Source organism: Vitis riparia, chromosome 14, assembly GCF_004353265.1.
Source record: "Vitis riparia cultivar Riparia Gloire de Montpellier isolate 1030 chromosome 14, EGFV_Vit.rip_1.0, whole genome shotgun sequence".
Taxonomy (NCBI): Eukaryota; Viridiplantae; Streptophyta; class Magnoliopsida; order Vitales; family Vitaceae; genus Vitis; species Vitis riparia.
In genome coordinates, this window is record NC_048444.1 from 26,524,814 (window position 1) to 26,539,380 (window position 14,567).

The 14,567-nt window shown below is 34.3% G+C and overlaps 2 protein-coding genes and 1 long non-coding RNA gene across 3 annotated transcripts; 1 reads left to right on the forward strand and 2 right to left on the reverse strand.

Annotated features, from left to right (window-relative positions):
* The first annotated feature begins 399 nt into the window (after positions 1-399).
* On the forward strand, positions 400-3,025 carry LOC117930362. The gene is made up of 3 exons (XR_004653911.1): positions 400-467; positions 544-637; positions 2,727-3,025. It is a non-coding gene; the product is annotated as an uncharacterized LOC117930362 (long non-coding RNA).
* On the reverse strand, positions 1,351-5,612 carry LOC117930358 (putative receptor-like protein kinase At3g47110). The gene is made up of 2 exons (XM_034850978.1): positions 2,819-5,612; positions 1,351-2,259 (listed from the first exon to the last, which is right to left on the reverse strand). The coding sequence occupies exons 1-2, from the start codon at positions 5,565-5,567 to the stop codon at positions 1,850-1,852; spliced, it is 3,159 nt and encodes a 1,052-aa protein (XP_034706869.1). The 5' UTR covers positions 5,568-5,612; the 3' UTR covers positions 1,351-1,849.
* Positions 5,613-12,490: 6,878 nt separating this feature from the next.
* LOC117930859 (germin-like protein subfamily 1 member 15) lies at positions 12,491-13,475 on the reverse strand. Its single transcript, XM_034851619.1, has 2 exons — positions 13,329-13,475; positions 12,491-13,211 (listed from the first exon to the last, which is right to left on the reverse strand). The coding sequence occupies exons 1-2, from the start codon at positions 13,453-13,455 to the stop codon at positions 12,676-12,678; spliced, it is 663 nt and encodes a 220-aa protein (XP_034707510.1). The 5' UTR covers positions 13,456-13,475; the 3' UTR covers positions 12,491-12,675.
* Between the last annotated feature and the right edge of the window lie 1,092 nt (positions 13,476-14,567).

Here is a 14,567-nt window from a genome sequence, read left to right on the forward strand (position 1 = left end):
GAATCAAATGGCACCACTGTCAGGGACCATTGAGAGGATATGAATCAGCTGAGACACCAATTGGGAACGAATCAGCAATCTTTAAAATAAAATAAAAATACCATTGATAATTAGGTTACACTTGACAACGATTTTAGGAAGTGTTTTTAATCTTTCTAATACTTGAAAAATAACAATAGTGGTTTTAAGAAACGTTTCTAACTTTTTTAATGGACTATTACAAATTAGGAAATAAATATGTAAATGGGTACCAATTTTCTAAAAGCTTTTAAACTTTTTTCTATTTTGGGTTATAATGTGTATCATGTTATTAACAATATTTTTGCTTTTATTTCATGTCAAACAATATTTGTGTTTACCCTAAAATGCTTTTTCCTCGTATGCATTTCAGGATGTAGGGATTCTCATGGAAAATACTTCCCATGGCTGGCATGGGAGTTGAAGAATTGTTGCATGTGCAGCCAAAGGTAAAAGAGGGATTCATGTGTTACCTGAATTGCATTTTATCTGATTTACAATTTGATTATATGTATGTTTGTGCAGTCTAGTGCTTGTGTTGCTCATTTCTATATGTGCTAAATGGAGGATTTCTTTTTCATCCGAAACCCTAGTATTGCAGGAGATAGTTGCTTTATGGGTCAGTCTTCATACCAAATCTTAACTCTATGCTGACTTCTTTTTCTTTGATTTCCTACTCTTTGTTCTGCATATGTGTTTTCAACCTAACTATTTTCATAGGGATCAATGGAAATTATGATTTTTCAAAGAATATTGAAAGTAGAAGAAAATTAAGCATTTGTGAAATATGGAGGAGCAAAATGATTTCTTAGTTTCAGCACATCAGTTTACAGAAGATATTGTAATTTCACATGATGAAAATGAAGAGGGGAACCCAGATTTCCAATGGAGGGAGTTTTTGGGCTTGGGGGACTAGAAATGCAAGATATAAGTGCAAATATTGGAGTTACCCAACCATAAATCTGTCCGAAAAACTCGCTTTAAGGGGAGGATGTTCCTCATACACAAGATGGATTTAGCATGGGGATAATTAGATCCTAGATGTTTGTAAGACTCAATTCTATCCAGTTTGCGTCCTTTTGGGGCTCCATCATGTGGGTTCTTTCACCTTTTCGGTCATCTTAAACTGGCTCTGATGGTTGTTCGATTGGTAACTCCGAAAGATCAGAGTAGATGTATCTGCTAAGATAATGGATGAAATGATATGCTAACTTGGTAACTCGAAAATAATGCCCCGTGTCTTCCTCCTATTAGGGTATATTGAATTCTAATTCAAGAAAATTTTGCAGTATTCAGGGTGGAAGCAGATCACTTTATCTTTTGTAGTAGGGATTTAAGAGGTTTAGGCAGATGCTTGAAGGTTTATTCATACTTATTGTGAAGCAGATCATCTGGAAAACTGGGGAGTTATCATGCTGAAGACATTTTTCTCCTTATTGAAGTTTTCCAAACAAACCCTTCCATCTAGGGTGAATTATTGGTTTCATTTGTCTGAGTAGGAGATTTCAGATAGAAGCCATCAATCCTGGTCCTCAAGGGTGGAATGGTATGATTACCATCTATGTAAAGACTTTGAATTTTTTTTGTCATTAACAAGCATTTGTCGATAAATTTGCTTACCATCTTCCACAAATGAAATTATGGTTTTGAGTGTATAATTATAGCTGATTATGATGAAAGGGAAAAACACTGACAAAGGACTCACCGGTTTTTTCTCCACAAATGGGAGCAATCTGTTATTCTGGTTTCTTATTACACAAGCAAAACGATCATTTATAGTTGTAAATAGAGAGCTTTTCTTCTTACCTAGACTGAAAGTGACGGAGGTTTACTATTTTAAGTTCAGTGACATGTCCACATTTTCTTCCTTTGCATTACGAAGTGTTTCAAATCCCATTTCTTTCCAGACATTCTTTAGCCTTTGAGCAACTGAAGAGATAAGGGGACGCTTTTGGGGGTTCTCTTCTGTGCACATCATCCCTGCATCGAGCATGTGGATACAGCATTGCTCAAGCTTATGTAAAGCACCACTCCCCTCTTGCAAATATGCTTCGTGCTTCAGTGAGATGTCTACAATATCCAAAACTTGATTTGGAAAAGCAGAACACACCCATTTCCTTAGATCAAGTCCATCTGAAAACATTTCATTCGTTGGCCTCTTCCGTGTTATCATCTCTAACATCATCACTCCAAAACTGTATACATCTCCTCTTGTTGAGACATCGATCCCCTGCCCATATTCTGTGTACAAGCAATAGGAACTATTAGCTGAATCACTATACTTTTATTTATATCCCTTCAAATTAGGATAGTCTGTTTAATGAAAGAGACATGGATAGATGCAGTTGGTTCATATTAACTATCTGAATATCACAAGAGGGCAAGCATCCTTCTTTTTAAATGCTTCTCATTGGAAAAGAGATTAGGGAATGGATCCTGTACTTAAAGCAAAGCGGGAGAATAAGCAACAAGACATACCATGTTAAACAAATTTATCATAATGGTATATGAGGAAACACACAAAACCCTATTTTTTCTTCTGTACTTCTATCCTATTATTCACAGTTAGTTCTCTAGAATATATGACCATTGGGTAGGCAGTCAAATGAATGGAAACTAGACTAGTTTGAAGTTCATGTGAGATGACAGATTGGCATTCATGATTAAAAGTAATTATCTAGTCTGATAACTTATCGTTTACTTCTCAGATTTGAAGGTAGGTCGCTAACTGTTCCAAGAAGATTCAAAGGGATTATGAAGCATAGGATTGAAGATTTATATAAGGTAATCAAATGCATACCTGGGGGGATATACCCGACAGATCCTCGTAGAAAAGCAGTTGTCGTAGTAACATGTCCTCTTGGTTTGTCACCTGAAATGAGCTTTCCAATACCAAAATCTGCTACATGAGCCACCATATCATCGTCCAAAAGAACATTTTGTGGTTTCAGGTCACAGTGAACAACTTGAACAGGACAACCCTCATGAAGATACTCCAAGCCATTTGCAACATCTATTGCTATTCCCATTCTTTCCTTCAATTTTAATTCACTACCTCCTTCATCTGACCCACCAGGGTAAAGATGCTGTTCCAAGTTCCCATTGCCTATATACTCGAGAACAATAGCCTTGAATCCTGAATTCCAGGTCGATCCTATCATTCTAACCAGATTCCTATGTCTAATTTCAGACAGTATTTGACACTCCCTTTTAAAACTTCTGTAACCCTGAACACACTCTTCTTGCAGAACCTTAACTGCCACAACAGTTTTTCCATCATTGATGATAGCTTTATACACCCTACCAAAACTTCCTTTCCCTAATAGATTAGCCTCATCAAAACCGCCAGTTGCAATTTCGATTTCCCTTTCAGTTAAAGTTTGGGTTCCATGATGGGTTGGGGAAGACATTAGAATTGCAGTCTCCGCACCTGCACTCCTATTTTTGAAGAAGAAACGACGAACAGTGAGGGCGATCAGCACAAAGAGAAGCAGAGAACAAGTTAATATTGCAATCAAGTAATAAATCCATTTCCTTTTCTTGTGCTTTTGTTTCTGAATTTCACATGGATGGAGACCCATAAGTTTGGTGCCACCACAGAGCCCCATATTCCCCATGAATGAGCGGCTTCCTAGATTTTTATACCTCCCACTATTTGGAACCTCTCCTGTTAATCTGTTATACGATAAATTGAGATTCTTGATCTTCTGGCTGTCACCAATCCAGATTGGAACATTTCCTGTTAAATTATTGAAAGCCAAGTCCAGATATCCCAGATCAACGATTTGCTTCAGGGACTCTGGGATTGTACCTTCAAGCATGTTGTGAGAGAGGTTCAGATACTCCATTGAAATGCATCTTCCAATTGAACTTGGTATCACTCCGAAGAATTTATTCGCTGACAAGTCAATTGCCTGCACAGATGCCAGATTTCCAATACTAGCCGGTAGTTCTCCTTGAAGATTGTTGTTTGAAAGGTTGAGTGCAAGAGCTAGGTTTGAGAAATGACCAATTTCTGTGGGAAGAGACCCTTGTAAGTTGTTAAAAGACAAATCAAGAAGCATTAGAAGAGAACATTGGGTGAGTTGGATGGGAATTTTCCCTGTGAGGTGGTTGTGAGACAAGTAAAGATATCTCAACTGTGACAGATTACCAAGAGAAGATGGGATTGTCCCACTAATCAAATTATCACTAAGTTCCAGTAAACCAAGGTTAGCCATCTGCCCAAGTTCATCTGGAATTGGCCCAAGAAGTTTGTTTCTTCCCAAGTGTAATCTCTGCAACTGCCTAAGCTTCCCAATTGTTGCAGGAACTCCATTCAAAAAATTATACCACAGGTCTAGAGTCACAAGGCCGCTTAGATTTCCAATTTCAGCTGGTAGGTCTCCTGTTAATTTGTTGTTTCGAAGATTCAAGTAGTAGAGATCTTTGGAAAGACTGCCAATTGAAGCCGGTAAACTTCCTGCAAACAGACATGCCCCTAAGTGCAGTTTCTGTAGACGTGAACAATTAGTGAGAGGAGTTAGAAAACTGAGGGAAGAGTTGTTGGAACCGCTCACCAGGTTATTGCTATGAAGGTAAAGTCTCTCAAGTTTCTTCAACTTCCCCAACTCAGGAGGGACTTCCCCCTCTAACTGGTTGAGGCTAAGATCAAGCAGTGTCAGCTGAGAAAGATTGGACAGGGTCACTGGAATTTTCCCAGAAAGTTGGTTTTCTTGGAAGTACAATCTCTGCAAGTTATGGAGCTTTGACCCCAATTCGAAAGGGATTGTTCCCGTTAACCGATTCTCAATCAGTGTAATGTGACGCAGGGCAGTGCAATTACTGATGGATGCAGGTATGCTTCCTTCCAAAAAGTTGATGTGGAGGTACAATATCTCCAGCTTTGTTAATGCTCCTAGCTCCTCTGGAATCCTTCCTGTGAAGTAATTAACTTGTAATTCTAAATCTGTCAGCTTTGTCAGATTCGAAAGAAATGATGGTATAGCTCCAGTGAGGCTGTTCTCAGAGAGACAAAGGTATGTCAAGTTTTTCATTTGGCCTAGTACAGCAGGAATGCTTCCAGTCAGATTGTTATAGTCCAAGTCTATTGTCTCCAGGCTCCAGCAGCCTTGTATTGAGGCTGGAATATTGCCCCCAAGCTTATTACCACTCATGTTTATGAATGTTAACTCAGAAAGCTCTCCAATGGTAGCTGGGATCCCTCCATACAATCTGTTGCCTTGCAAAGAGAGGGTGGTGAGATGGGATAGATTGGATATGTATGGTGAGATAACTCCCTCTAAGCGCATGTTTATGAGCTCAATGGCTATGACCCGGTTCTTAAGCTGCTGGTGGCATGTAATCCCTGTCCAGTTGCATAAGAACATGGTTTCATTCCAATCTTGGAGATGACCATCTGGATCACCTGTTATGCCTTGTTTGAATTTGAGCAGAGATTGACAATCAGTGGAGTTTTTGCAGAGGAATGTGGAAGTTGATAGTAGAGCAAGACAACTAAGAGAGAAAAACACTGCCACAGCAACGGGATTGTTCTGATTGTATGCCATTCTCTCTCTCTCTCTCTCTCTCTCTCACTGTGTGTGTACAGCTTTTGGAAGTCGATGTTAGATTTCAGGCCAAAAGTTTTTTTTCTCACTTGTTAGGTAAGATGGGATGAACAATCAATTTTCTTAAAAGTTTAAACTTAACGTGTATCATACTTTTCAGCACTCGACAGGATCAATGGTAGTAGTTTAAATAGATGGGCTCAGTTGCTCAAATGGTTCAGACAACTTGACCTAGTGATGGGCAGGTGGTGAGCCCTCATTTATCACTGGGACCATAGAGCAAGACTTTTTGGTATAGCCATCACCTGTCTCTTAACTTCATTCAACCTCTTCAATGCTGTTTGACATTTTCTTCCGTGACAGAATTAATAGCTGTGCTGTTTCCCAAAATTTGCTCCGAACCCATTCTCATTTTTTTTTTTCATATTTTATATTTTGTATTTATTTATTTTATATTATTATCATTTATTATTTATTTTATTTTCTTTCTTCCTTTCTTCCTCCATGCACTATCATTGTCAATTTTTTCTCTTTCTAAGGATTTGCAATTGACTCTATTAATTTTTTGTTGGTTGAACATGAATTTATGACTTATAACGCACACGTGAAGGGTTGAATTTCGTAAAAGAAAATGAGGGTTAGAAAAATAATAAATGAGAAACATAGAGCTTATTGTGGGTTTGATTTGGTACAAATTCTTTTGTATATATCTACTTGGGTATACAATTGAATATTTAATTTAGAAAAATTAAAAAAATTGTTTTCAATGAAATTCAAAAAAAAAAAATTAATAACAATTGCCTGGAAATTTATTTATTTAATAAACATTGTTTTGTCAATAAAATTGTCATCAAAGTTAATTTTTAATAAAATTATCTAAAAAAGTGAATTTTTAAATGAAATTCTATTTCCTTAATTTAAATGGGATAAAAAGTAATTATTGTAAATTAAAGTCTTAAATAATTTTTTCATAATAATAGAATGAGAATCTTTTTAGCAAATTGAACTTATACAAATCATTTTCTTTTCGTAAATAAAGTTTGTAAAAAAATTATTTTCTTTATAAATACAATCAAATTGAAATATTTTTACAACTAAAAGAATATTTAATTGAGCAAGTGATGAACTATTTGCTTGTTTAAGTAACCTTTTGTAATGCTCCCTCAGCATAATGGTAGTACAATAAGAGGGTTTATTATGTACTTCTTTCTATATGGACTTTGGGTATAATAAAAACAATGCTTTCTCTCTCTCTCTCTCTCTCTCTCTCTCTCTCTCTCTCCCCCTCAGTCCACAGGTTTAGACCCTTAGCTTTACCCTGGACTAAGTCCTGAAACCCAAAGATTATGCAGAATCAAACTCTTAAAGTCTACAGCATGAGTTGAGGAAAAAAGGATGAGTATTTAATGTAGTAGTTGAGGAATGATTCAATGTTTGAAATAGAAAAAATGCAATCCATTGAACACTTAGCTGGACTATCTGCTTATAAATTTGAGAATTTTCATATCCAAGGTTTTCACTTCTTTCTCATCAGAAGACAAAATTGTAACTGTTGGAGAAAACCTAACAACCTAGTTTATTTGTTAAGGTCCCTTTCCCTCATAAAACATAAATATATTCACTATCAAAGACCATAGTGATAATAATAATGATCTTCTTTTTGCTGTATATACACTACTTTAGAGTTTGTTCAATGTTTGGTTACCAAGAAAACACAAGGACTGATCTGCTGCATTAAAAGGTTAAGTAATCCTGAATACTTTCACTTCATTTTGCCATATGTAGTTCTTCCATTAGCTAGCCATTTGGAACTAAATCTTGTGGAGAACTTTTCATATTGGAGATGGATATGAAATTGGACCTGCCTCCACCTCATTGAACTTCACTTTCAACATATGCATTGAGAATATTTAAGTTAAGATCAGTATACTAACTAACCCTACATAAATTAACATGTATTGGTGAAAACACTTATCCTTGTAAGTGAGAAAGCAAAAAAAATAAAAAAGACCTACCCATTGAAGACCATCTATAAATTGACATGTTTCTCATGCAAAAATTTTCACCCCTCACCTAAACACAAAGATTTGTGATTGTTTGGAGACAGTACTCTAACAATGGAGAAAGGTGTTAGTTTCCTAGTAACTGTGGCCCTCATGGGATTGGCTTCATCTTTTGCCTCTGCCTCTGATCCAAGCCCACTGCAGGACACTTGCGTTGCCATTGATGAACCCAAGAATGCTGGTATTTCTTTAGTAACCAATGGACTTGTCACTATTTTCACTAATCTTTCCAATTCAATATTGGGCACATTAATGCAGTAGCCATTGCTGGTCTGAGCAGCCAAAATCCTGGTGTAATCACCATAGCCAATGCAGTGTTTGGATCAAATCCACCAATCAATCCTGATTTCCTGGCAACGGCCTTCCAGTTGGACAAGAAGGTGGTTGAATTCCTTCAAGCACGATTCTAGTGGGGAAATAGAGAAAATGAAGAAGCTATGAACCTTTGATTTGCTTGCTTGAATGACTATTTGTGATGATCAATTACCTCATTACTTTATTTTGTAGCTCTTTTGGTGTGGACTTTGGTCCTAATATTAAAATAAAGCAGTTTGTCTGTTATGCATCTTCTTCTGTCTCCATCTCAATATTTGTCTTAAAAAATCTTATCTTGTGAAAAAACAACTGGATAACAACTCTCAGTTGATTGATTAACCTGCATGTGCAGAATGTTTATTAAGAAGGAATACTTAACTAGTTGTAAAACAGTACTACTGCTACTTCCAGCATACTGCTGGCAGAATTGGTGATGAAGGAATGAACATTGAGGCAACAACTGCTGAGAATTCAAAAATAAAAAAGATGCCATTTTGCTTCTCTATATTTTCCCATTATAACTCATCAACCGAGATCGAAGAAACTAATTAAGATGTCCAAGTAAACCATTTGAATGGTGGGAGAAGCATAAGTGTCATGAAAATTGTGAAGAAAGAATGGAAATGAAAACCCAGAAATCTTATGACATCTACTGTAGACAAATTAATGTCTTAAATAATCTTTTCATAATAATAGAATGAGAATCTTTTTAGCAAATTGAACTTATACAAATCATTTTCTTTTCATAAATAAAGTTTATAAAGAAATTATTTCCTTTATAAATAAAATCAAATTGAAATATTTTTGTAAATAAAGTTCTAAAAATTCATTCTTTTTCTAGTAAAAGTAAGTAAAAATCATTTTTATTGTCAAATTGGAATTTTTTGAATAAATTCTATCCAAATAAAATTGAATCAAATCATTTATTGGAAATGAATAAATTAATTAAAATCTTGAAAAAGTAATATTTAAAATATCTTTTTGTAATCAATTTAATAAATCGGTTTGTATAATTCTAATGTCATTTATTTTGTACATTTTTGTAATTTAATTTTATCATTATTTTCTTATATATTAATTTGTGTCTTTAATCTTGATATTCATGATCGATCAATTAACTGTCATAATTCATTTTGTTTGTTTAGTAATGATTGTTAGTATACATGCTTAGAGGGGTATTACAACTTATTACTATACCTTCCTGATAGGCAACCTGACCCTTGAATATAAACTTGATTTTACAGACATCTCTTTTCTAAATGAGGATTTATACAAAATTTTCTTTCTTATTTTGTTTTCTCTTTTAAAAAATAAATTAAAATAAGTGGCAACCCTATTTTTTTATAAAAAAAAAATTCAAAATTTCACAATAAAAATGAGTCTCACTGTTGAGTGGGAACACATGCAAAAAATACGGGTCAACATGTATCCAATTGATTGGGGTCAATGTCAAGATGTGTGATAAAGATGCAAAATTTGAATATGAATCCTACCATTGATTGAATCTTGAACTACCTGATACTGGTTGTAACAAGTGAGATAAGTTGCTAAGGTTTGCGTTGAAATGCTCAGCCATGGAAAGTTACTAGTCATCCAAATATGTATATAAATCAAAGTGCACACAATTGATTTTCTTTCTCTTCTAAATCCAAGAAATCAACCTCCTTAAGCAAAAGACCTTAGAATTCTTAGAGTGTGTTTGGTAGTAATTTTAGGAAGTGTTTTTAACTTTTTTAATAATTGAAAAATAAGAATTTTGAAGTATTAAAAATATTAGAAACGCTTCCTAAAATCACTATCAAGCGCACTTTTAATGTAATTTGCTCTATGTACCACTTGATGTGGATGTTAAGATTGATATCCTTGGTCATCGCCTATAATCCTATATCTATAATAGCAAGAAGACATACATTGAAACATGAATACCCTTTCACTATGTTTGGTTTATGGAAAATACTAAGAAAAGAAAATGTTCTGAAAAATGTTTTTATTATATTTAGTTTTATTATGAAAAATAAGAAAAAAATAAAATATAATTATAATTAATTAAAATTTTATGTATTTTAAAATTATTTAATATTTATATAATGAAGGAAAATAAATGAAACAAGCTTGAAAAAGTATATAAAAATAATTTATTAATTATAACTTGTATGCAACTATTTTGTACTTTAATCCCGTTTTTCTTTTATCCTCTTGTAGGTACCTTGATTTTATATATTTGTATCTTTATTCGATGATTTAGATTTCATATATTTGTATCTTTAATTGATATTGCAAGATCTGTACGGATTCAGATTAGGGATGGCAATGCTATAGGCTTGAGGCAAGTTACTCATATCCCAATCCATTATATTTATTCATATATGTTATCATCCCCACCAAAAAAAGAAATTAAATGGGATGGGACGGGTATAGGAAATTCTCATGCCTACCCCATGCTATCTCGTTTTTTATTTATTTATTTTTCAATTGCTTTTCAATTTTTATTTCTAAAATTTTAAGAAAATTAATATTTTAAATATGTTAAAAAAATTGAAAACTGAAAAAAGAAATCAATTAAAAGAACTTTTTATTTAACATTATACATAATTAAGCTGAGGTAGGATGAAACAAACTCATACCCAAAATCACCTTGAATCAATCTTGGGTTTTAAAAAATTTCTCAAATTCAAGATGAGACAAAATCATATCCAAAACTATCTCAAATTCATCCTAGATTTTAAAAATTTTCTCAAATTTATCTAAACTCGTTTATCATTATCTCAAAACGAGTACATTAAGGGTAGGACGAGTACTAAAAAAAAATTGGTATATTGTCATCCCTAATCAAGACCCTAAAATTTTCTTTATGATAATGAAAACAACAATCATAGTCGTCATCTCTCTATCGGTTTACTTTTTAGGTTTGATCGAATACACCTTATGTGTTGCCTTTGGGCAACCTAGCTCTCTCAATCATTGTCTAAAGTTCGGGTGTTTGTTTGTTTTAATTTTTTTCGACTTTTTTTAATACTAAAAGTAACTTAATGACTTTTTTTTTTAAAACTTTTTAGTACTTAATAAAAATAAAATATTAAAAAACCAAAAACTGTGATGTTTAATACTTTTAAACACTATATAATTTTAAGTTTTATTCAAAATTAAGTAAAAAAGAAAAAAAAAAACACTCCTTTGATGGTCATCTGAAACTTTTAGGTCAAAGCTTGATTTGGAGCTCATTTAAACCTAACCCAAACTTCAACTCAAAAGACCTATGTCCAACACAATTATTAGAGGTGTCCAATGGGTCGTGTCAAGCCGACACAACCCATGTTTATCAGGTCAATGCGTCGGCTCGACCCATGCAAGCCAAATAGGTGGCTTGACATGGCCCATAAACCCATGGGCTAATCATGTCGTGTTGTGCCATGTCGGTGAGTCGTGCCCCATGGGCCAAACACTTTATTAAAAATTTTAATTATTTTTTTAATTTATTTTGTCTTAAGTTTTTTTATTATTAAATAAAATTTCTTTTTGTTACTTTAAACACATCTAATAATTATACTTTTTATTTTTTATATTTATATTTATCAAGTTTATAACTGTAAAATTTATAAAAATGTTAGTTTTTTGTTTTTAAAAATAATAAAAAGTGATATTTAAAGGGTTAAGTGGGCCAGCATGATGGCACAATGAGTTGTTTCCTTAGGCCCACCACGACCAGCTCCTTTGGGCCATGCTGGCCTGACTCGGTCTTTTGGCGCACTAGGCCACAGGCCAAAATGGGTGGCTCGACCCATTGGACACCTCTAGTAGTTACATGTCTAGCATCCAAACGTTAGACCAGGTGAGTTTTGTCAAACCCAACCCATTCATCCCCTTTGCTTCATGTTGGCCACCCGGTTCGGACCAACCATTGGGTTGATTTGGGGTCTTGGTTATTTTTGTTTAAATAAATTGCAAAGAAAAAAAAAAAACTTGGTTTGGATAAATAAACTTCTTGTTTTTAAAATAAGTTTTTATTTGATTTTTTTGTAAAAAAATTTATAAATTCAATTTATACAATATTAATTATATTTAATTGAAGTCTTATTAAAGATTTTTTTAAAAAATAGTTTTTAAATTAAAGATAAATTAAAAAAATTCATAAAATATGAAATTAATATTATAATAAAATCATAAATTATGATTTTTATTTAAAATGATACTATTTTAAGATATGATTGATTTATTTATTTTGATAAGAATGAATAATACTAATTTTAAAATAATAAAAGGGTGATATATTTTATTTGAAATAAATTTAAAAATAAATAAAATTTATTTTTTTAATACGTAAATAAGTCAAGTTTTTCATTATATCTACACCTGAGAATTTAATCAAGGATATAGTATTTTGAACTAGTTTTGATTCATTCCTATAAGCTTCATTCGGTCATTATGGTTTAGACAATTGATAATTAATCTGTTGGCATAATTGATTCTGCAAAACAGTATCGTGAATTTAGTATCGAGGGAGGCAGAAACACAGCGAGAGAGAGAGAGAGAGAGAGAGAGAGATGATGCTTAACAAACAGACTGCAGACTGCTTTATTGTAGTAATATGCCCAAAGTCCACACTAGAAGAGTTACAACCAGACCCTCTTATTATACCATGTTTGTTACAATGAGGGAATTGAACATCATGAATCGTCATTCAAGCAAGGAAATCAAAGGTTGACAGCTTATTCTTTTTCTATATTTCCCCACTAGAATCGTGCTTGAAGGTATTCAACCACCCTCTTGTCCAACTGGAAGGCCCTTGCCAGGAAATCAGGATTGATGGGTGGATTTGATCCAAATATTGAACTGGCTATGGTGATTACACCTGGATTTTGGCTGTTAAAAACGGCAAGGGCTACTGCATTAGTGTGCCCAATGTTGACTTGGAAGTGAATGAGACTGAAAGGGAACACAAAAACATCCCCCTTGTTCAGGACTTTGCTAATGAAGCGGTGTTCAGGGTTGGATGTGATAAAGCCAACAAAGAGTGTTCCCTCCAAGACAGTGAAGATCTCACTGGCACGAGGGTGAAAGTGAGGAGGGTTTTGACCATTAGGTTCATAATCGATACGAGCCACTGCCACCCCAAGAGTGTTTTCTCCTGGTAATTGATCAACATTTATAAGATTGACAATTGAGCCCACATAATTTGATGTGTTTCCTGGAATATTCAGCCCTTGATACAAGAAATCCTCGGCCACGGTCAGGTTTGGGTTCTTGCAGAACTTCCCATTTACAAATACTGCATGAAGAAGGAAAAAAGAAAAGATATATCATTAGTATCAAACCATACTCACCATATCAATAAAAAGAGAAGTACTGAAAATAGCTATAAGATCATTGGTTACTATAGAAATACCAGCATTATTGGGCTCATCAACGGCAACACAGGTGTCTTCCAGTGGGCTTGGATCATAGGCAGAGGCAAGAAAGGAAGCCAATGCCATGAAGGCCACGGTTACCAGGAAACTAACGCCTTTCTTCATTGTTATAGTACTGTCTCCAACAATCACAATCTTTATCTTTAGGCGGGGATAAGAAATTTAGCATGGAAAAGATGTTAATTTATAGACCAGAGTCGATGAGTTAGTCTTTGCATAAACTCACCAAGTCTTCAATGGGAAGTTTTTTCTTCTTTCTTTTTTCACTTTCGAGGACAAGCGGTTGCACCAATACATGTTGATTTACGTAGGATTAGTCAGTATACAGATCTTAACCAGAATATAAAGCAATGTACAATCAGGTGGAGGCAGGTCCAATTTAATATCAATCTGCATGATCCAAACGTTTACATTGTTTCAACATTTTTGTATTATGGTTTTTATGAACTGTGTTTTTTTGAGTTGTAAGGAAGAAAAACTTAGGTTTAAAGTTCTAGCATAGAAGAAAAAACCTGTGGATTAATTGATTTTTTAATCTGAACCAAACACACGATCAACTCCATAAAAACAAGTGAAAAACAAGAGAAAAGGAATGATTTTTAATATGTATTTGTGTGAGAATGATAGGTACAGATTTTTTTTTGAGATATACTGCCACATAATCTTCATCCCTTCTAAAAAACGAGAGAGAAAAAAAAAATAATGATTTTTCTGTTTGTATCTAAGTGAGAATGAGATATAGAATTTCATTGCAGACGCATTAATTTTATCTCATACTGCCATGCTAGACCAAATCAGCCCTTAACGACAGCCACACTGTTTTGGGGGGGGGAGGGGGGGGGCGGGGGCTACTTTTGTTCCATTATATTTAAGAGGCCGTTTGGGGTTGTCACATAATCTTCAAATCCATTCTTTGGATTAATCTGCATGAGGAAATCTGTTACTGTTAGTGACGTAAACCTATTACTGTTAGTACCAAAGTCAATTGTTTTACTGGGCGGGTTCCAATCAGACCCTAAGGAATGGGTCCAAAGGTCATCCATTAGAGTTAATGGAATTCATTGTTGTTCTTGTGCCTTGATGTGTGAGCCCAACACGCACAGATGCAACAGTATGAGTCATGTGCAGGTAGATTTGAGTAGACACATCTTGGCATTGGGATGGCTTGAGCAAGGTGTAGTCTCCTACAATAGGAAGCATGGTGAACTGATGCATCA

What these genes read in the sequence shown, in the direction of transcription:
- LOC117930358 (XM_034850978.1), bottom strand. Translation starts at nt 5,567, where the DNA reads ATGGCATACAATCAGAACAATCCCGTTGCTGTGGCAGTGTTTTTCTCT. An exon ending in TGTCGGGTATATCCCCCCAG is followed by an intron (nt 2,260 to 2,818) that starts GTATGCATTTGA and finishes GCTTGTACACAG; the next exon opens with AATATGGGCAGGGGATCGAT.
- LOC117930859 (XM_034851619.1), bottom strand. Translation starts at nt 13,455, where the DNA reads ATGAAGAAAGGCGTTAGTTTCCTGGTAACCGTGGCCTTCATGGCATTG. An exon ending in TGATGAGCCCAATAATGCTG is followed by an intron (nt 13,212 to 13,328) that starts GTATTTCTATAG and finishes TTCTTCATGCAG; the next exon opens with TATTTGTAAATGGGAAGTTC.